General features: G+C 46.4%; 2 protein-coding genes across 3 annotated transcripts in view; both read right to left on the reverse strand.

The window, feature by feature from the left end:
* Positions 1 to 486: 486 nt before the first annotated feature.
* Positions 487 to 5029, reverse strand: LOC140203265 (lysoplasmalogenase TMEM86A-like). Its single transcript, XM_072269280.1, has 2 exons — positions 4840 to 5029; positions 487 to 911 (listed from the first exon to the last, which is right to left on the reverse strand). The coding sequence occupies exons 1-2, from the start codon at positions 5027 to 5029 to the stop codon at positions 487 to 489; spliced, it is 615 nt and encodes a 204-aa protein (XP_072125381.1).
* Positions 5030 to 10031: 5002 nt separating this feature from the next.
* The window catches only part of pwp1 (PWP1 homolog, endonuclein), a 30595-nt gene continuing 19208 nt past the window's right edge, over positions 10032 to 21418 (reverse strand). For both annotated transcript variants that reach the window (XM_072267338.1, XM_072267340.1), the window contains exons 10-15: positions 20208 to 20269; positions 19006 to 19117; positions 18679 to 18769; positions 17228 to 17349; positions 12121 to 12226; positions 10032 to 10318 (exon numbers count right to left, since the gene is read on the reverse strand). In XM_072267338.1, coding sequence (XP_072123439.1) covers positions 10200 to 10318; positions 12121 to 12226; positions 17228 to 17349; positions 18679 to 18769; positions 19006 to 19117; positions 20208 to 20269 — 612 coding nt within the window. In that variant the 3' untranslated portion in view covers positions 10032 to 10199. The remainder of the gene's footprint in view (positions 10319 to 12120; positions 12227 to 17227; positions 17350 to 18678; positions 18770 to 19005; positions 19118 to 20207; positions 20270 to 21418) is intronic.

Consider the following 21418-nt stretch of genomic DNA (forward strand, 5'->3'; position numbering starts at 1 on the left):
CTTCTCAACGGTGACCTTTATTTCACTTTATGGAGGGATTCTGACCTGTTCAGACGCAGAGAGGGTCAGGGTGGGATCTCTGGCTCACGCACACCCAGCCTCAGACCAGAGACTCCGGGCTGGAGGCACCAGGCTCCTTCAATGCTGGTGCTGGGCGGAGATACAGGAGGAGTTTCAGAGGGATTCGGGTCAGGTGATGATTCAGAAGGATCAGGGGTTCTGGGTGGATGTGGAGTTTCGGGTTGTTCTGAGAGCGTGTTTAGGTGTTTGGGGTGAAGAGATTGAAACCCCAGGCTCTGTGTCTGAAGGCTGACTCCGGGGTAGGTTGGAGTTGGGAACGATGGAGTGAGAGAAGATCTCATTATCTGTGACCACGACCCTGAGAATGGGGTAATGGTGGGTGCTGTGGGGTGGACCAGCTCAGGGAGTCTGCAAGAGGAATGCCGGGGAGTTGTGTGTGAAGAATACAATGATTTCAAGCCAGGCCTAGAGTGCAGACAGAGCAAGGAGCAGCTGGCCCGTGTAATAGCTGGAAGTGATCAGACATGGACTGTGGGGGACTGGGAACTCAAAGATGTGGTTGGACAGGATGATGTTGGAGGTGGCGAGAATGATGGCTCCAGCCACCGCACACCAGCTGTGGCACTGGTGAGTATTCTTCCACCAAGCCAAGGCCCTCCAGATCATCAGCAAGATGGACAGTATGTAGGCAAGCACCACTGGCTCGGAAACAGCCTGGACCGCGGGAGAGGCCAGGTAATACACGGCCCCAGCCACCACACAGGTTAGTGCCCCCAGGCACTTGTGGTCTACCTTCAACCCGAACGCCACAGCAAAGAGGCAGTAGGCAATCCCAGAGGCGAGGACACCATGGGTGAAGCAGTGTTCCTTGTAGAGCTGGCAGACATCACCTGCCGAGAGAAACCCTGACATTATCCTGTGTCAGTTGACAATCAGATATACACAAACCCTTTCCAAAGGTGAGCGGCAGATAGAGGGAAAGACAGATAAAGATAGAGATATAGAGTTAGAGAGATAGAGACAGAAAGAGATAGAGAAAGAGAGGCAGAGAGGTGGAGGGAGAGATGGGGAGAGAGAGAGAGGGATGGCGAAAGGGAGAGAGGGATGGGAGAGGTGGATTCTAAGAATACGAAGACTCTTATGTCACTTTGTACCTCTGATTTTTGAATTTTCTCTGCATTTAGAAAATAATCCATGCTTTTATTCCTTCTATCAAAGTGCATGACTGTACACTTCCATAACTGTATACCATTTGCTACTTCTTTGCCCATTCCCCCAATCTGCCAAAGTCCATCTGCAGGTTTCCTGTTCTCTCAACACTATCTGCCCCTCCACCTATCCTCATATTGTCTGCAAAAAGCCATCAATTCCATCATCCAAATCACTGACATTAAACGTGAAAAGAAGCGGTCCCAACACCGACCCCTGTGGAACACCACTAGTCACCAGCAACCAAATAGATAGCCTCCTTTATTCACATTCTTTGCCTCCTGCCACCAGCCAATCTTCTATCCAAGCTAAGACCATAAGACCATAAGACATAGGAGCAGAATTAGGCCATCTGGCCCATTGAGTCTGCTTCACCTTTCAATCATGGCTGATCTTTTTTTTTATCTCCTCCTCAACCCCAGTTCCTAGCCTTCTCCCCGTAGCCTTTGATGCCATGTCGAATCAAGCACATATCAATCTCTGCCTTAAATACACCCAACAACCTGGCCTCCACAGCTGCATGTGGCAACAAATTCCACAAATTCACCACCCTTTGGCTAAAGAAGTTTCTTTGCATCTCTGTTTTGAAAGGGCGCCTTTCTATTCTGAAGCTGTGCCCCCTTGTCCTAGACTCTCCCACCATGGGAAACATCCTTTCCACATCTACTCTGTCTAGGCCTTTCAACATTCGAAAGGTTTCAATGAGATCCCCCCTCATCCTTCTGAATTCCGAGTACAGGCCCACAGCCATCAAATGTTCCTTGTATAATAACCCTTTCATTCCCCAAATCATCCTTGTGAACCTCCTCTCCAATGCCAGCACATCTTTTCTAAGATGAGGGGCCCAAAACAGTTCACAATACTCAAGGTGAGGCCTCACCAGTGCCTTATAAAGCCTCAGCATCACATCCCTGCTCTTGTACTCTAGACCTCTTGAAATGAATGCTAACATGGCATTGGCTTTCATCACCACCAACCCAACCGGCAAGTTAACCTTCAGGGTGTTCTGCACAAGGACTCCCAAGTCCCTCTGCATCTCAGATTCCTGGATTTTCTCCCCATTTAGAAAAGAGTCCGCACATTTGTTTCTACTACCAAAGAGCATGACCATGCATTTTCCAACACTATATTTCATTTGTCACTTTCTTGCCCGTTCTCCTAATCTGTCTAAGACCTTCTGCATCCTACCTGTTTCCTCAACACTACCTGCCCTCTCCACCAATCTTCATATCATCTGCAAACTTGGCAACTAATCCATCTATTCCATCATCTGAATCATTTATATACAACATAAAAAGAAGTGGTCCCAACACCATCCCCTGCAGAACACCACTAGTCGCTGGCAGCCAACCAGAAAAGGATCCTTTTATTCCCACTCACAGCCTCCTACCAATCAGCCAATGCCCTAAACATGTTAGTAACTTTCCTGTAATACTTTCCTCTTAACAGTAACTTTCGTCTTAACTTTGTAAGCCGCCTCATGTGTGGCACCTTGTCAAAGGCTTTCCGAAAATCCAGGTAAACAACATGCACTGACTCTCCTTTGTCTATCCTGCTTGTTCCCAGTGTAGGAATGGCTAATATGAAAGGGCATAATTTCAAGCTATAGAGTGGATGTCAGAGTAACTTCTTTACACAGAGAGGGGTGGGTGTGTGGAACACTCTGCCGTGGGTGTTTCTGTGCTATGGTTTCTATGGTTTCTATGGTTTCTATGGGTGGTGGAAGAGGCAGTTACATTGGGGACACTTAAGAAACTCTCAGATAGGCACATGGATGACAGAAAAATGGAAGGTTTTGTAGGAGAGAGGGTAAGATTGACCATAGAATAGTTTAAAAAGTTGGGACAATATCGTAGGCAAAGGCCTGTTCTGTGTTCGATATTCCAAATCTTCAAAAGTGTCCAGCCATAGCTAGTAAAAGAACTTTTCCAAGGAAGCAGCTTTTAAAATTCCCTGCAACAACAATGAATCAAGGGGATTGGGAAATTTCAGAATTCAGCAAAAGAGGCCAAAGGGATTAATAAATAAAGAGAATGTAAAATAAAGAACTTATTTAACAATAAACATTAATATTGGGAACAAAACACGTCTATATATTTTTAAAATTAGATGCTTCATCAAGCGTTAATACGGGTACCATACAGAGAGACTGTATAGACAAGAACAAGACTGAAAATTCCCGGGACTGATGACCTGCATCCAAAGATTTTGAAGGTGGTGGCAATGGAAATATTGGGAATTCTTCTAGAACTGCACAGATTCCAGAATTGCCCCCACATGTTGGAAGGAAGCAAATGTAAACCCAATATTTTGATCTACTTTCTTAATTAAAAAAAATATTTCTTACTGTAATTTGACAGTTTTTTATTATTATGTATTGCAATGTACTGCTGCTGCAAAACAACACATTTCATGGCATATATCAGTGATTCAGATGAGTGATGGTAGGAGAGTCGTCAGTGGGAAATTGCAGAATTTATTATAAAGGAGCAAAGGAAAACAAATGTCATTGAGCAGAGGCAAAGGGGATCAATGGTGGCTGACAAATCAGCAGATGAGGATAACAGTAATACACAGGGGCTTTCAGATGGCCTTCCATCCCTGTAATTCCGGCCCAAGGTCCCTCAAGTGATTGTTTAAAGTTGGAGCACCTCCTACAGTTGGAGAGTGGCCAACGTAACTACAGCTCTTAAAAGAGGAAGAGGGGGATGCAGTATTTTAGAGAGCAGCGTACCTGACAACAGGCAGTGAGCCTGATGACAGACAGTGTACCTGACAACAGGCAGTGAGCCTGATGACAGACAGTGTACCTGACAACAGGCAGTGAGCCTGATGACAAACAGTGTACCTGACAACAGGCAGTGAGCCTGATGACAGACAATGTATCTGACAACAGGCAGTGAGTCTGTTGCCAGACCGTGTACCTGACAACAGGCAGTAAGTCTGATGACAGACAGTGTACCTGACAACCAGCAGTGAGAGGGAAAATGGATCAGCCATGATGAAATGGTGTAGCAGACTCAATGGGCCAAATGGCCTAATTCTGCTCCTATATCTTGTAGTCTTACGGTCTAAGTATTGAAATGTCACATGATTACTTCAACAGATCCTGTTTTCTATCTGGCAGAAGAAGTGAACAGGAACTAATTTATGTGTCAAAAAGGCAAAAATCAAGATCGAAGATTGACACCTAATACATATATACATAATACATGTACCTTTAGAACAATGTCAATATCAGAGCAGTAAAATGCTTTTTATTCTAAATTTTTTAAAACAGATAGCAGTGGAAACAGCGGGTGGTTTGTGAATCTGTGCAATTTCTCGATTAGTCAGGATGTCAAAAGTTACTGGAAAAAGGCAGGAGAAGTGGTTAAGAAGGAAAATAAATCAGCCATGATGGAATGGTGAAGTAGACGATGGGCTGAATGGCCTAATTCTGCTCCTATATCTTATGGTCTTAATATGGGCTGCAAAGGTCGGAGTGTTGGGTGGGAACCAACAATTAGGAGCAGAGGCTGCGGAATATAGCTCTGGCCAGGTAACGGCTTACCTCCAGCATTACCAAAAGGCCTTCAAAGTCACGTTACCTGCCAACTGGTAACTCACCTGCAGCAGCAAAGCCCATAGCTACTGCCAGCCTGAAGGAGAAGTCATTTCCATGCTGTTGCTCCAGGATCAGAATGATGAGGACCAGGACGGGCAGACACTTGAGGAAGACCTTCAGCTGGTCTGGCGGTTGCTCTGGTAACCCGTACTCATACCTGACCACCAGAGCCAATGCATATGGCACCAGCATCTACAGTCAGAAAGAAGCGTCAATAACCAACATGGAACAGCGCAGCACAGGAACCTCCAATAGGAGGCCAACTTAAACAACATCCATATTCCTCAATCCCCTCCTCTCCTTGAATCCAAATGTCTCATAAACAGCCATTGTAACTCAGTGTACACAACTCCTCTCTCTCACCAACCAAACTTCACCTTAACTCAGAGATAATCTGCTGTCACCTCCTTTATGTGGACAGATTGGAGAGGAGTAGGGATATTGCAGGATGTTCAGAGTGGGGACAGATCAGGGAGGGAGGGGCTGACTGCAGGGTGGGGACAGATCAGGGAGGGAGGGGCTGACTTCAGGATTATTAGGGTAGTCCAGTCCTGATGGAGGGTCTCGGCCCAAATCATCAACTGTTTACTCTTTTCCACAGATTCTCCCCAGCCTGCTCAGTTCCTCCAGCATTTCGTTTGTGTTGCTTTTGATTTCCAGCTTCTGCAGATTTTTCTGTGTTTCTCACCCTTATTCTCCTACATTCCAAGGAATAGAGACCAAGCCGTGCCAACTTCTCCCTATAACTGAGACCCCTGAGTCCTAACAACATGCCTGTAAGTCTTACCTGCACCCCTTCCAGTTTGTCATCTTTCCTGTAAGAGAGTGACCTAAACTCTACATAGTACTCCACGTGCAGCCTCACCACTGACTTGTCCAACGTAAACACGATGTTCCGATCCCTCTCCTCAATGTAAACACGACGTTCCGATCCCTGTCCTCAATGTAAGCACGACGCTCCGATCCCTATCCTCAATGTAAACATGACGCTCCCATCCCTCTCCTCAATGTAAACACGACGTTCTGATCCCTGTCCTCAATGTAAACACGACGTTCCGATCCCTCTCCTCAATGTAAACACGACGTTCTGATCCGTCCTCAATGTAAACACGACGTTCCGATCCCTCTCCTCAATGTAAACATGACGTTCCCATCCCTCTCCTCAATGTAAACACGACGTTCCGATCCTTATCCTCAATGTAAACACGACGTTCCGATCCCTGTCCTCAATGTAAACACGACATTCCGATCCCTGTCCTCAATGTAAACACGACGTTCCGATCCCTATCCTCAATGTAAACAGGACGTTCCAATTCCTATACTCAATGCCATGATTGATGAAGATTACTGTGCTAAAAGCCTTTTGTATTATCCAGTCTACCTATAATGCCACTTTCAACAAAATATGCACTGTAACTCCAAGGTCCCGCTCTTCTGTTAGTCCTTAGTGCCCCACCTTTCACAGTACAAGTGATATACCGGTCCTATGGAATCCAAGAGAGCTGGTGAGGTGGCTTCAAAACTGGCTCAGAGGTAGGAAGCAAAGGAGGGGCTTTCACTCAGGGCCACTACCCACTACCCGAATAGAAAAGGGAGCAGCTGGTTGCTACAGCAAAAAAGGGCATTGACCAGCAACCAATTGGTGTTGGGGATTGATCAGTCAGAGCAAGTTAAAGGAAAGCACGGGCAAGTGCTGCGGCCATTGTCTTAGCGGCTGTCGTCTGAGTGGGCAGAATCAGGGTGGTGATCTTAAGGCTTTAGCTCTTCGAGGCTTCAGAGAAGGTTGAAGAGTAGAGGTTAGTGACTAGTAGCATGTCACAAGGTGTATGGTTGGGACCCTTGTCAACATTATCTGTATAAATAACTCTAGGAAGCTTCCTCTCCGCATCCTTTCAATAGGCCTTGCAATATATTTCATAGGTTTCAGTGCGATCCCCCCTTATTCTTCTCAACTCCAGCCAGTAGCATTTAGAGTATCAGTACAGGACTTGGAGAATATAGGGATGTGGGAAGAGGGGAAATGGAACTGATTTTCTTAACATCCAGAAATCTACCCATCTCTACATCGGAAGTTTTCAGAAGAAGGTATTTCACGTCTCGGCCTACTGCCCGAGAACAAAAGGGAGCAGTGGGTCACTCTGGTGAGGAAGTGCATCGCGTAGTAACCAATCTGTGTTGGGGATTGATCAGTCAGAGCAAATTAAAGGAAGGCGGAGCAAGTGCAGCGGCCGTCGTCTGAGTGGACAGAGAGTGGTGAATTTGAGGCTTTAGCTCTTCGAGGATTCAGAGAGGCTTCAATCAGAGAAAGCAAAGAAATTCTAGGTTAAGTTTTTTTTTCCCTTCCCTTCTTTATATCTGTAGAGATGCCAGGCAGGATAGTGGAAAGCCCCTCTTGCAGGATGTGGGAAGGCAGGGAGACCTCCAGTGTCCCTGACAACTACAACTGCGAGAAGTGCATCCAGCTGCAGCTTCTAACAATCCACAGTTCAGGAGTTGGAGCTGGAACTGCACTGAACACCCAGATCCCACCGAACACCCAGGTCCCACCCAACAGCCAGATCCCACCCAACACCCAGGTCCCACCAAACAGCCAGATCCCACCCAACACCCAGGTCCCACCGAACACCCAGATCCCACCAAACACCCAGATCCCACTCAACACCCAGGTCCCACCCAACACCCAGATCCAACCGGACACCCGGGTTCCACCGAACACCGAGGTTCCACCGAACACCGAGATCCCACCGAAGACCCAGATCCCACCCAACACCCAGATCCCACCGAACACCCAGATCCCAATGAACACCCAGATCCCAATGAACACCCAGGTCCCACCGAACACCCAGATCCCACCGAACACCCAGATCCCAATGAACACCCAGGTCCCACCGAACACTCAGGTCCCACCGAACACCCAGATCCCACCGAACACCCAGATTCCAATGAACACCCAGATCCCACCGGACACCCAGTTCCAACCGGACACCCAGGTCCCACTGGACACCCAGGTCCCTTTGAAAATCCAGGTCCTTTTGGGTACTTACAGTTCCCAACTCCTACATTTTGAAAGTATACAATAATTCAGTTTATTTCCTGCCAAACTGGATGAGTTCACATTTGGTATGGACAGATGGAGTTACACTGCACTGAAACAGGCCCTTCAGATTTATGTCAACCCAGCAGCCCATCAGAGTCAGTCCCACTTGCCTGTATTTGACCCATAACCTGAAACCTTTCCTGTCTGTGTTCCTGTCCAAGTGTCCTGAGGTGTTGTCGAGGTGCCTGACTCAACTACTTCCTCTGGCACCTTGACGGTATTGTAACCACTCTCTGGGTGGGAAAAGATCCCCAGGACCTATTAAGTCCCCCCCCCACCCCCATGTCTGACCCTGGGAGAGGACTGGCCACCCACGTTACCAATCCCCAGTCTGACTGCACACTCCCTCAGCTTTCCACAATCCTGTCACCACAAGCCGCTCCAATCCCCACCCCACTCCCTCCCTCCTTCCCTCTCTTCCCCATTCCGCTCCTCCATCTCTTCACCAATCTGCTCCCCCTGTCCCTCCCTCCACCACCCCACTCCCTCCTCCAACTCGCTCCTCCCTCTCTTCCCCACCCTACTCTTTCCCTCCCTTCCTTCATCATCCCGCTCCTCCATCTCTTCATCAATCTGCTCCCTCCGCCCCTCCTTTCCACCTTCACCTTGCTCCCTCCCTCCGTTCTCCTCCCCACCCCTCTCCCTCCTTCCTCCACCCTAACCCTGTTCTGCACCCACCCCGACGTCTCTCTCCACCCCCGTGCCGTTCCCTCCAGCGCACGGCTCCCGCTCCCTGCCGTCGTTTGAGCTGAACCGGGCCGGTACGGAACGCGTACAGTGAGGGTCGGGAGCCGCAGTGCGGGGGATCGTCTCCCTGGTGATTGTTGAAGTCTGGGGCTGGGAGCTGGACGCCTCAGCCCGACGGGTGCAGGCGGGCCCCGGATTACACCGCCCGGTCCGGCCCGACCCACCTGGTGCAACTTCATGGCCGCCGCGCGGTCCCGGAGGGGTTTGGGGGGACACCGTTCCCAGGGCGACGGTGCGGCAGCCTCAACAGAGACACCAGCCCGCTGAGACTGCGTCACTGAACCGATTGAGCGGCGGCGTGGCAGCTATGGGCTTAGGCGTTTGGACGTGGAGAGGATGTTTCCTCTGGTGATGGAGTCGAGGGCCAGAAGGCACAGCCTTGGAATAGAGGGACGTCCATTTAGAACAGAGATGAGGAGTTATTCCTTTACCAGCGGGCTGTGAAACTGAGGAGTTCGTTGCCGCAAGACGACGTGGCCAAGTCTTTGGGCATATTTAAAGCGGAGGCTGATGGTTCTTGATCGGTGAGGGCATCAAAGGTTACGGGGAGAAGGCAGGAGAAAAGGGTTGAGAGGAAAAATAAATCAGCTATGTTGGAATGCTGGAGCAGACTCGACGGGCCGAATGGTCTACTTCTGCTCCAGTCTTATGGGTCAGTGAGTTGGGGAGGACCATGACACCATTTATCAGCTTCCTGCTCTTTGTGCTGTCCACCTCTCATTTGAGAACAGGCACTGACCGCAGACTGTCAATCCCACAACAGAAGGCAGCGTGTACAGTACAGGCACCCACAGTGAACACTGCAGTTCAGAAAGAGATCCCGAGATGGTAGTGTGTCCAACACCAATGGCCATTCTTCCTGCTCTGTAACCACTTCCTGTCCGCAGAACCAACTCTCCAACACCACCTGCCTTCATCAAGGAAATTCACAAGCTGATCACCCAAATTGTCCATTCCTCTCAATTAATGTCAAGGTTTTATCTAGAAAACAATTTAAATGTTTAAAATATGTCTTAAGTAGTAAAATAGTGACCATGTCTGTACACAAATCATTACTGCGTAGATCTAGACCCTTCCAGTATTCATCTATGGTATGGAGATAGTACTGCCAGTTCACAACTATCCTCGAGAAGGCAGCTGGGCGGTGAACCACCACGACTGCAGTCCTCTTGGTAAAGGTGCTCCTAACAGTGATGGCAGGGAGCATGTTCCAGGATTCGGATCCACTGACAATGAAGGAACAGCGAAGTATTTGCAAGAAGCGGTTAGTCGTGTCTTTATAGGTAGAATCACTGCCATGGCTGTACTGAATTCACCTTTATCCTAAGGCAATGTGAAACTACACAGGAATAGTCATGATCTAAGTTTATTGTACATGCACCAGAGCATTACACAAAGCATTTATTTGTAAAATAGAATAAAACTAAATAATTCATATGAATAATTTTCTTTGACCAAAACTGTCTAAGCTGTATCCAGCACCAAGGGTCTGAATGGCTCATGTTGAGGTGACCATTGCTATTGAGGCCAGGACTCCATGGCAACATCTGTCAGACTGCCAGCTGTAGAACCAGCAGCTGGGGGACACCACGGTGCAGCAACTTGTAATCGCTCACGGGATCCAAAGGCAGTGTTCACTAAGAAACAGAACAAAAAGGAGAACACTGTCAGATTCTGGTGACTGAACCTCGAGAACACACACATTCCTCATGCATTATTGGAATCAGATTTACAAACAGGATGGAGGAGAGGGAGAGGCTGAGAATTTCACATTCCACGCTCCAGAAGGAAGCAGCTGACCGGGGCAATAACTTTGTGATGATTTAATACACACATTAACCATCACTAGTTAATAACCAATCTTTCCCAGTTAGCACAAAGAATCTGGAGACAGGGTTACATGAAGAGTTAACGGAATACAATCTAACACAGAAATCCGCAGTAGAGTGGATTCTCAAAAACTTTTGAATGGAAGCTTCACAGAAAGTGTGAACTTGTATTCCGATCATCCCATAACCAAACACACACTTCCTTCAAATCACAGAATTGAAAAATGGTGCAACATTGCTGCTCGTCCCATCCGCCTTCGACAGGTATCTCTGAATTGTTCCCCTTTTAATCTCATTTCACTTTTCTTACACTACAATTCATCTAATTCCTTTTTAAAGGTTTGCATTGAATTGGTTGCCAGATTACAACCATGTGCTGTGGGGAGCAATATAGTATCTTCTCCATTCTCGCTGTTTAGCAATCATTCTAATATCTTGGTTATCAAATCTTCTCGAGTGCATACCTAAAGTAATATAAAGACTCACTGTCCTGTCTGTTAAAATTAAATTTGCCACCCGTCGATACTCTCTCCCATGGTAGACCCTTTGCTCCAAACCGCTTCCTTGGTGTCCTTTCCCAGCTAAAGAAACCACCTGCCCTCCCATCAAATGCCACAGTAGCTCAGTGATTAGTGTGATCAGGGTTCAGAGTTCAGAGTTTAATCCTGACATCCTCTGTAAGAAGTCTCTGCACATCCTCCCCGTGGCATGTGAGTTTTCTCCAGGAGCTCCAGTTTCCTCCCACAGTCCAAAGATGTACCGGTAGGTTAACTGGTCTTTGTAAATTGTCCTGTGATTGGGTTATGGTTAATTGAATTGAATGGACGTTATTTCTTACATTCTTCACATACATGAGTAAATATCTTAAGCTCTTCGCCTAAATGTGCAATGTGCAATCATATTAATTTATAATAATTTATTATAACTAGAACAGTCTCAAATCAGTAAAATCAGCATGAGTTAATCAGTCTGATGGCCTGGTGGAAGAAGCTGTCCCGGAGCCTGTTGGTCCTGGCTTTTATGCTGTGGTACCGTTTCCCGGATGGTAACAGCTAGAATAGATTGTGGTTGGGGTGACTCGGGTCCCCAATGACCCTTCGGGCCCTTTTTTCACACCTGTCTTTGTAAATGTCCTGAATCATGGGAAGTTCACATCTACAGATGCACTGGGCTGTCCTCACCACTCTCTGCAGAGTCCTGCAATTAAGGGAGGTACAGTTCCCATACCAGGCAGTGATGCAGCCAGTCAGGATGCTCCCAATTGTGCCCCTGTAGAAAGTTCTTAGGATTTGGGGGCCCAAACCAAACTTTCTCAACTGTCTGAGGTGAATGAGGCGTTGTTGTGCCTTTTTCACCACACAATTGGTGTGTACAGACCACGTGAGGTCCTCGTGATGTGGATGCAGATGCCGAGGAACTTAAAGCTGTTTATCCTCTCGACCCCAGATCGACTGATGTCAATAGGGGTTAGCCTGTCTCCATTCCTCCTGTAATCGATGTGGCTGGCACGGCTCGAGGGGCCTATTCTACGCTGTATCTCTAAATGACACACATTCCAACCAGGAGGTCAGCTCCATCCATCTGGGAGCAGGACCTCAGTGAACCATTACCTGCTGACACAGTGCTGATATCCCAGGTACGGAGACCTCCCTTCTGTCCCCCAAACGAGTAGATGAACGGTGAGTCTGGACAGCAGGCAACACAGAACACCACACCCTGAAATCACACACAGACAAGGTCATCAGATAGACATTAGTGACGCAAAATACAAAAACCAATCCCTAACTCACCAAATACCCTCTCTGCCACCTTCACAACCACATCACAATCAACAGCTCTGTATCCCAGCAGTATCAGGTACACATCCTGAACTCCACTGTCTGTATCCAAGGTGCATCATAGATAGACTTCCTAACTCCACTATCTGCGTCCATGGTCTATCACAGATAGACATCCTGAACTCCATTGTCAATGTCCAAGGTGCATCATAGACATCCTGAACTCTACTGTGTCTATAGTCTATCATAGACAGACATCCTGAACTAGACGGTCCATGTCCAAGGTCCATCATAGATTGACATTCTGAAATCAACAGGAGATAGAAAATGCATACCAAAAGGGCAACGTTACAATAGTCATGCAGGATTTCAATATGCAGGTAGATTGGGAAAATCAGGTTAGTGCTGGATCCCAAGAGGGGGAATTTCTAGAATGCCTACAAGATGGCTTTTTAGAGCAACTTGTGATTGAGCCCACTAGGGGATCAGCTATTCTAGATTGAGTTTTGTGCAATGAACCAGAATTGATTAGAGCTTGAAGTAAAAGGAGGCAAATGATCAAAATGTGTTTGAGTTCACCCTGAAATTTGAGAAGGAGAATCTAAAGTCAGATGCATCAGTATTACGGTGGCATAAAGGGAATTATGGAGGCATGAAAGAGGAGTTGGTCAAAACTGTTTGGAAAAGAACACTGGCAAGGATGACGGCAGAGCAGCGGCTGGAATTTCTAGAAGCCATTTGTAAGGGACAGGATATATACATTCCAAAGAAGTATTCTAAAGGGAAGAAGCCACAGCTGTGGCTAGGCTAACAAGAGAGGTCACAGCCAACGTAAAAGCCAGAGAGCAAAATTTAGTGGGAAGTTAAAAGATTGGGAAACTTTTAAAAACCAACAGAAGGCCACTACAAAAGTCATGGAAGTAAAGATGAAATACAAGAGTGAGCTACCCAATAATATTAAGAGGATACCAAAAGTTTCTTCAGATACACAAAGTGTAAAAGAGAGGCGTGACTGGATATCGGACTGCTGGAAAACGAAGCTGGAGAGGTAGTAATGGGGGAGAAGGAAATGGCAGATGAACTGATGAAGTATTTTGCATCAGTCTTCACTGTGGAAGACACTAGCAATATGGTGGAAGTTCCAGAGTGTCAAGGGTCAGAAGTGTGTGAAGTTACCATTAGTAGTCAGAAGGTTCTTGGGAAACTGAAAGGTCTGAAAGTAGAAAAGTCACCTGGACATGATGGTGTACACCCCAGGGCTCTAAAAGAGGTGGCTGAAGAGATTGTGGAGGCATTAGTAATAATCTTTGTTAAGGATGTGGTTTTGCAGTACTTGGAGGCACATGATAATAGGATGTGGTCAGCATGGTTTCCGCAAGGGCAAATTTTACTTGACAAATCTGTTGAAAATCTTTGAAGAAATAACAAGCAGGATAGACAAAGAAGAATCGCTTGATGTTGTGTACTTGGATTTTCAGAAGGCCTTTGACAAAGTGCCACACATAAGGCTGCTTAACAAGTTAAGAGCCCATGGTATTACAGGAAATATTCTAGCGCGGATAGAGCAGTGACTGATTGACAGGAGGCACAGAGTGGGAATATAGAGAACCTTTTCTGGTTGGCTGCCAGTGACTAGTGGTGTTCCACGGGGGTCTGTGTTGGGACCGATTCTTTTTATGCTATGTGTCAATGACTTGGATGAAAGATCAGGACTCCTGATGAAGGGTTCTGGCCCGAAACGTTCACTGATCGTTTCCACGGATGCTGCCCGACCTACTGACTTCCTCCAGCGTGTTGTGAGTGAACTTATGGCTTTGTTGCAAAGTTCACCGGTGATATAAAGATAGATGGAGGTGCAGGTTTGAGGTAGTAGAGGCTACAGAAGGACTTAAGAGGAGAATGGGCAAAGAACTGGCAGATGGAATACAATGTCGGGTAGTGTATGGCCATGCACTTTGGTAGCAGAAATAAAAGGGTAGTTAATTTTCTAAGTGGAGAAAAAATTCAAAAATCTCAGACACAAAGGAACTGGAGTCCTTGTACAGGATTCACTAAAGGTTAATTTGCAGGTTGAGTCCATGATGAGGAAGGCAAATGTGATATTACCATTCATTTCGAAAGGACTAAAATATAAAAGCAAAGATGTAATGTTGAGGCTTTATAAAGCACTGATGAGGCCTCACTTGGATTACTGAGAGCAATTTTTGGGCCCCTTATCCTAGAGGGGTGTCCTTTTAGAATGGAAGTGAGGAGGAATTTCTTTAGCCAGAGAGTGGTGAATCTGTGGAATTCTTTGCCACAGGCTGCTGGGGAGGCTGTCTTTATGTATACTTAAGGCAGAGGTTGATAGATTCTTAATTGGTTTGGACATGAAGGGAAACAGAGAAGGCAGGAGATTGGGCTGAGGAAGAATGGATCAGGTATGATGAAATGGCAGAGCAAACTCGATGTACCAAATGACCTAATCCTGCTCCTATATCTCATGGTCTAAATCCATTGTCTGTGTCCAAGATCCATCATAAAGACAGTACTGACCTCCATTGTCCATGTCAGTGAGGATAGGTATCTATCCTCACTGACTGACACCACCTCCCAGTGAAGCAAATCCTTGGTTTTAAAGTTCTCAACACACGGTTAAATCTCTCCCTGTGGCATTGACTGTCTTCAACCCAGTTATCCCACACCTCTATTTGCCTCTGGTTTTGACCTTCCTAGATCTACCTTGCTATTCCCCTGTCACACTACTTATTTATTTTTGTAACTTACTGAAGTTTTCTGGGTTCCTTAAGGTTGTCATAGCTGGCTTTGGGGGGGGGGGGGGTGGGCTGGGGGTGGTAGTGGTTAGTGGGAATAAGCTCCCACTACCTATTAAATGCTCACAATGGTATGCATCTCAAATAGCCTCTGACAACCAAGTCTAGCTCCTGGCCTTCACGTGTAGCTTAGCTTCTAAGTCTGGCAGAACCACTTCTACTGACAGAAGTGGAGCAAAGATAGGTTACTACTACAAGGATAACTCATCTCAAATCTCCACTGGCTTGCGCGTAGACCCACTGAAGGAGAAGGCTTCGGAAGTAAACCCCAAGGAAAACTCTGGAGCTGGAATTCCTAAGATCATCCTACATTGAGTTCAATGCTGACTGGCAACTCCTGCAACACTGCTAGTGCCAAACTGTATCCGTCTTGATCATTCCTTTGGATTCGTCAGCTATACGGAGAAGAGGAGCCTGCTGCATGGGCAACAGCTTGCTCTCCATATCGTACTGTCCCGACTCACGAACATGTTGACAGCTGGGACACAATATCCATGGTTGATCCCAACCAACGGGGGCCTCAGTAGTTTTCTTGCATTACACTGCTACCACAAAAGAACAAATTTCACAACATATGTCAGTGAGAATAAATTTAATTCTAATTCTCCATAACTCCACCTGTGGTGCCGGTACCTGCAAATTCCCTCCTAAACCTGTTTCCTTGTAATCTCTCTCTTTACTGGATCATAGAACAGTACAATACAGGAAGCTACCAAGTCTGTGTTCACAATTAAGCCAATTTAAACTAATGTCACCTGCCTGCACGTTCCCTGCCTATTTTATGCACCTGGCTAAATGCCTCTTAAGATTATTGTTGCGCCTGCTTCCACCACCTCCCCTGGCAATCAGACGCAGGGACCTAGCATGTGGCCTTGCAAATTTTCTTTTAAATTCCCCCCCTCTCCTTATCAAACGCTTTCTAGTATTTGACATTTCCACCCCAGGATAACGACTCCCATAGTTTTATAAACTTCTACAGCCAGCATCTTTTTTCCGGGGTAGAAGTGTCTAATACCAGACGGCATATATTTAAGGTGAGAGGGGGTAATTTCAAAGGGTAACTATTTAACACAGAGAGTGGTTGGTGCTTGGAATACGTGGTGGTAGAGACATATATATTGGAGACTTTTAAGGGATGTTTAGATAGGTACATGAATGCAAGGGAAATTAAAGGATACAGTCATTGTGTAGGCAGAAGAGATTAGTTTAGTTAGTCATTTGATTACTTTACAATGTCTGCTTTGCTACTGTGTGGTAACCGGAATCTCTGGAGCCGAAGGCCTCGAAATCCTTGGCTTTGCGTGTTGGGAGGCTGTATCGGAGAGGCTGCTCGGAAGCTCGGAGTTTTCGGAAGGATGGACTCAGGGTTGGCTGTGGTCGGCTGCTTCCAAGGTATCGGCAAGTTGACGGTGCCTGGAGGTTTATGGCAGGGAGTTTCTCCCTTTTGCCGCCACTACCGGGGACTCGGGAGACGATCGACTTGGGAACTTTGAGACTATATTTTTTTATTGTGCCTATGGACTGTTCTTCATCAAATTATGGTATTGCTTTGCACTGTTGCAACTATATTATAATTACGTGGTTTTGTCAGTGTTAGTCTTTGGTCTGTCTTGTTTTCTGTGATATCATGCCAGAGAAACATTGTATCATTTCTTAATGCATGTATGTGTTTCTAAATGACAATAAAAGAGGACTGAGTGTTCTCATAATCTAATGAAGGTAACTTCGCTGTGTAGACCATAAAACCATAAGATATCGGAGCAGAATTAGGGCATTGGTCCATCAAGTCTGCTCCACCTTTTCATCACGGCTGATCCACTTTCCCTCTCTGCACGCTGTCTTTAGCACCCCCTATCTGCTTGTGGTTAGCTGGCCTAATATTGCCGTATGTTTTCATGACAAACAATTTTGAGTGAAGGTGCAGGGACAACTTTCCACCATAAAGCTGCTATATAAATGAAGCTTTTGTTGAAGTTGGAAAATACTCACTGTAAAATGCAGATAACTCACTGTCAGGCCAACAACTCAACCTGGAGTGAGTGTGGAAAAGTGTCACACCTGCGTATGGCAGCGATACAGTCAACACGGAATCTCAGCTTACCACTGCTCTGTTTTCAGCTTCTTACCATTTTCATGTCTCTGGAGTGTATCAGGCTTGGCTTATTCCCCAAAATATCCCAGATCTTCACATGTTTATCAGATGATGATGTCACCAAGCAACCTTTCACCTGGCTGCTGAGTTCCAGACCTAAGGAGAGATTTGTTAGATAGATTTATTACCTGCTGCTCACAGAGGTGGAATTTATAACATGGCTTAGTATTTCAACTGCTCTGCCCATGACAGTAAGCAACTGCAGAGAGCTGAGGACATAGCTCAGTCTCCCCTCTATGGACACTGTCTATACTTCTCAGTGCCTTGGTAAAGCAACACAATCAAAGACCCTCACACCCCGGACATTCTATCTTCTCCCCACAGGCAGAAGAGACTAAAGTCTGAAAGCATGCATCACCAGGCTCAAGGATGGCTTCTATCCCAGTGTTATCAGACTATATTAAACAATAGACATTTGATCCCACAATTTACCTCATTATACCTTGCACCTTATTCTCTGCCTGCACTGAACTTTCTCTGTAACTGCAACACTATTCTACACTGTTATTCCTTTACCCGTTTAACAATACAATAAGTATGAACGATATGCAAAATAACCATACCAAGTCAAGTGACAGTAACAATGGGGTTAGAGCCCTGTCTATGTGGATAAGTGGGAGGGAGGAACGGGCTTCTTGTGTTCTGTAATGTTCTGCCGAGCATTGTGGGAATGCTGTGGGGGGAATGGAATGAGTGGTGACTTGCGGGCTGCCCCCAGCACACAGTTGGCTACGTTGGCCGTTAACGCAAATGGCGTATTTCACTGTATGTTTCGATGTACATGTGAAAAATGAACTTGAATCATGCACCAATTTACCAACTGTGGTCAAACAGGTATTTCCTAAATTTTCCTTAGACATTGACTTTCGGGGTGAGATATTTATTAAGATCTCCTTGGCTCCACTGTTACATCCAGCCCTGGCAGACTGCAGGAGGAAGCCATTCCAGGAATACCTGAAAATACTGCGTCAACTCTTTGAAGCTGCAGCAGAGAAGCATATTCTATTTTGGAACTGATAGTCAGGACTCAAAATCAAACAGTGGCTTCAGAAATGGGACTGATTTTCCGAATCTCTCACACACCCTCTCGCGCAAACTCTCTCTCTCACACACACATTTTGTCAAGTGCGCACTCACACTCATTCTTTCTCACGTGAACACTCACTCTTCCACACACAATGTTCATACACACCCTTCCTCAAGCATGTACACACCTTCTCACATGGACACTCACTCTTCCACACACACTCACTCTTCAAGCATGTACACACTTTCTCATGTGCACACTCACTCTCACACACTTTCTCGTATATTCACTTGCTCACAAGCGCACTCACTCTTCCTTGCACGAACACACACACTTTCTGACTCATACACAAGCAAACATACTTTCACACACTCTCCGGAGTGGCAGGTGACTCTGACCTGTAACTTCGCCATCATGAGCTTTGAGAGTGTAGAGTGGTTTCTCTGACCGAGCGTCCAAGCAGTACACAAAACCATCCTCTGTGCTAACCTGCAAGTGAAGGGAAAGTAGTCATTGCTACTCACACCATGACAATTACAGAATACAGCTCCACGACAACAATCGTTACACCTCCCACCTGAGATTCCCTCACCAGCTCAGTGATCACAGGGGAAGAACCTCTCAGCCCCATGGTCCCAGCAACTAGTTACTTTCCACACAGCATGCTCAGAGTCTGGACTCCTGCTAGCAATTGTATTCTGCCTGACACACAGAGTAAGACTCACCAGGAAGTTGCAGGGTGAAAAATGATCCCACACCACTCGCTCGACTTCACCACTGAACCTCCAGCTGCGATGACTGTCCTTTGGATTCCGACAGTCGTACAGAACGACAGACCTGAGGGAGACCAGGAGGACACAAACCACTGCAATCAACAGTACAACAAGAGAGGAATGGCTTTGATCAATCACATCAGCATGTCACGGTAAATTCCAATGGCCAAGGTCATTCAGGACAGCGGCGTTAAAGCAGCGGTCCCCAACCACCAGGCCGCAAAGCATGTGCTTCCAGGCCATGAGGAAACGATATGAGTCAGCTGCACCTTTCCTCACTCCCTGCCATGCACTGTTGAACTTGAACATAAGGTTGCCAACTGTCCCGTATGTGCCGGGACATCCCTTATATTGGGCTAAATTGATTTGTCCCATATTCTGTATTTCCCCCGCTAAGGTAGAGCGTTCCTATGAAACTTTTCGTGCCGAAATGGTGTAAAACGAAGAAACAATTACCATTAATTTACATGGGAAAATTTTTTGAGCCTTCCCAGACCCAAAAAACACCTAACAAATCATACCAAATAACACATAAAACCGAAAATAACTAACAGTAACATACAGGAAAAGCAGGAATGATATGATAAATACACAGCCTATATAAAGTAGAAATAATGTATGTATAGTCGGGAAGATAAAGGCAAAACCAATTTGTGGGAAAAAAATATCGGCACATACGCGTATGCGCACGCAAGTGCCCGCACAAGGCTTCATGGTCATGGTAGTCTTTCCTGGGGTAAAGTGTCCCGGAATTTGACTGCTACTTTTGTCCCTGATTTGGAAGTGAAAAAGTTGGCAACCCTAACTGTAAAAGACATGTTGAGGTGAGCTTAACCCTACTTGAACACCACCCCCCCCCACCCCGCCGGGTCGGCCGGTCCGCAAGAATATTGTCAATATTAAACCAGTCCACGGTGCAAAAAAGGTTGGGAACCCTTGTGTTAAAGGGCACTTGTGATTCAGGCTTGCTGCATTGCACATTGCACATCTGAGCATCTGAGTGAATGGAGTGGGGGGCAGCAGTTAGGGAAGGCTGCTGTCAGCAAGCTCTGAGGCTTGAACAAGGAAGAACTGTAAATAAGAATCACTAATAGACCAGAAGAGAAATATATAGTTTAGAAAATGGACAGAAAGTGCCTAGCGTCAAGTCTCACTTGTCAAACGAGCCAGAGAGAAGTGTCTGTGCTTCAAATGGATGCCAGTGAAGAGTCTGCACCTGCAACAGAAACAGTAGATGAACAATGAGTGGAATACTCTACCAGAGACAAGACAACCATTCAACCATTCCCCTGGACCATGGATGGAATACTCTACCAGAGAGAAGGCACCCATTCTCCTGAACAATGGATGGAATACTCTACCAGAGAGAAGGCAGGCAGCCATTCTCCTGAATAATGGGTGGAACTCTTCAGTAGAGAGAAGGTAGCCATTCAGCCATTTCCCTGCCTACCAAAAATAAGAGCCAATCATGTTAAGCATGTGCTCAGGGTTTGACTCTTCAGGCCCTTTTTAAATGTGGTGAGGATAGCAGTGGGGTCTGCAGGTTAGACCCTGTTGGTGAAGTCCTTCTCCGCAGCCCCCTTCCAAAATCTCTACCAATCCGTCTAAACCATGTTATCTAGTTACTGCCAGAGGAAATAGGTCCTTCTCATGCACCCAGTACAAGCTTCTGTACAGCTCTGTTAAATCCCCACTCAACATCCTTTACAACAGAGAAACTCTCTGGCCACCTCCTCACATGACTCCTTTGCTCCCATTCTGGGTTCTGAATGTTGATGTCGAGAAACAATGAAATTCCGGGGAGAATACTGATCTGTGAACAGGGAACAAAGACTAAGGAGTGATGAGAAAGTCTGGGTTACTGATTACAATTGTTGAGACACACAATAAATTAGCCATGATGGAATGGCTGAACAGACTCGATGGGCTGAATGGGCTAATTCTGTAACTATGTCTTATGGTCTTATTAGATTCGGACTTGGGCAGGTCCTCTCTCTACACAGGGGGTTCCCAAGTGGACCCCTAGCTTAATGGTGTTGGTCCATGGCATAAAAAAGGTTAGGAACCCTTGCCCTACACTGACGTGCACATTTCTGGGGATTTAGGCATATTCATTAACCCCAGTCATCGTGGGCAGCTCTTGCTCTCAAGCCAAGAGGATTGAACTGCTACAGCGTCGACAGGCCAAAGGGCCTGTTTTCGCGCTCTCTCTCTCTCCTGCTGTAGAGTTGCTCTGCAGAGGCTGGTCTAGAGCTGTGATACAACAAGTAATGTTGCAGCAGGAACATCAGGCACAGGAAACAAGTGGCTAATTGAAGGCTCTCACATGTTAATCAGGGCAATTAGAGGCACAGTTAATGAGTTA

The sequence above is a fragment of the Mobula birostris genome, chromosome 9 (genome assembly GCF_030028105.1).
Source record: "Mobula birostris isolate sMobBir1 chromosome 9, sMobBir1.hap1, whole genome shotgun sequence".
Taxonomy (NCBI): domain Eukaryota; kingdom Metazoa; phylum Chordata; class Chondrichthyes; order Myliobatiformes; family Myliobatidae; genus Mobula; species Mobula birostris.

What these genes read in the sequence shown, in the direction of transcription:
- LOC140203265 (XM_072269280.1), bottom strand. Translation starts at nt 5,029, where the DNA reads ATGCTGGTGCCATATGCATTGGCTCTGGTGGTCAGGTATGAGTACGGG. An exon ending in TATGGGCTTTGCTGCTGCAG is followed by an intron (nt 912 to 4,839) that starts GTGAGTTACCAG and finishes TTCTCTCGGCAG; the next exon opens with GTGATGTCTGCCAGCTCTAC.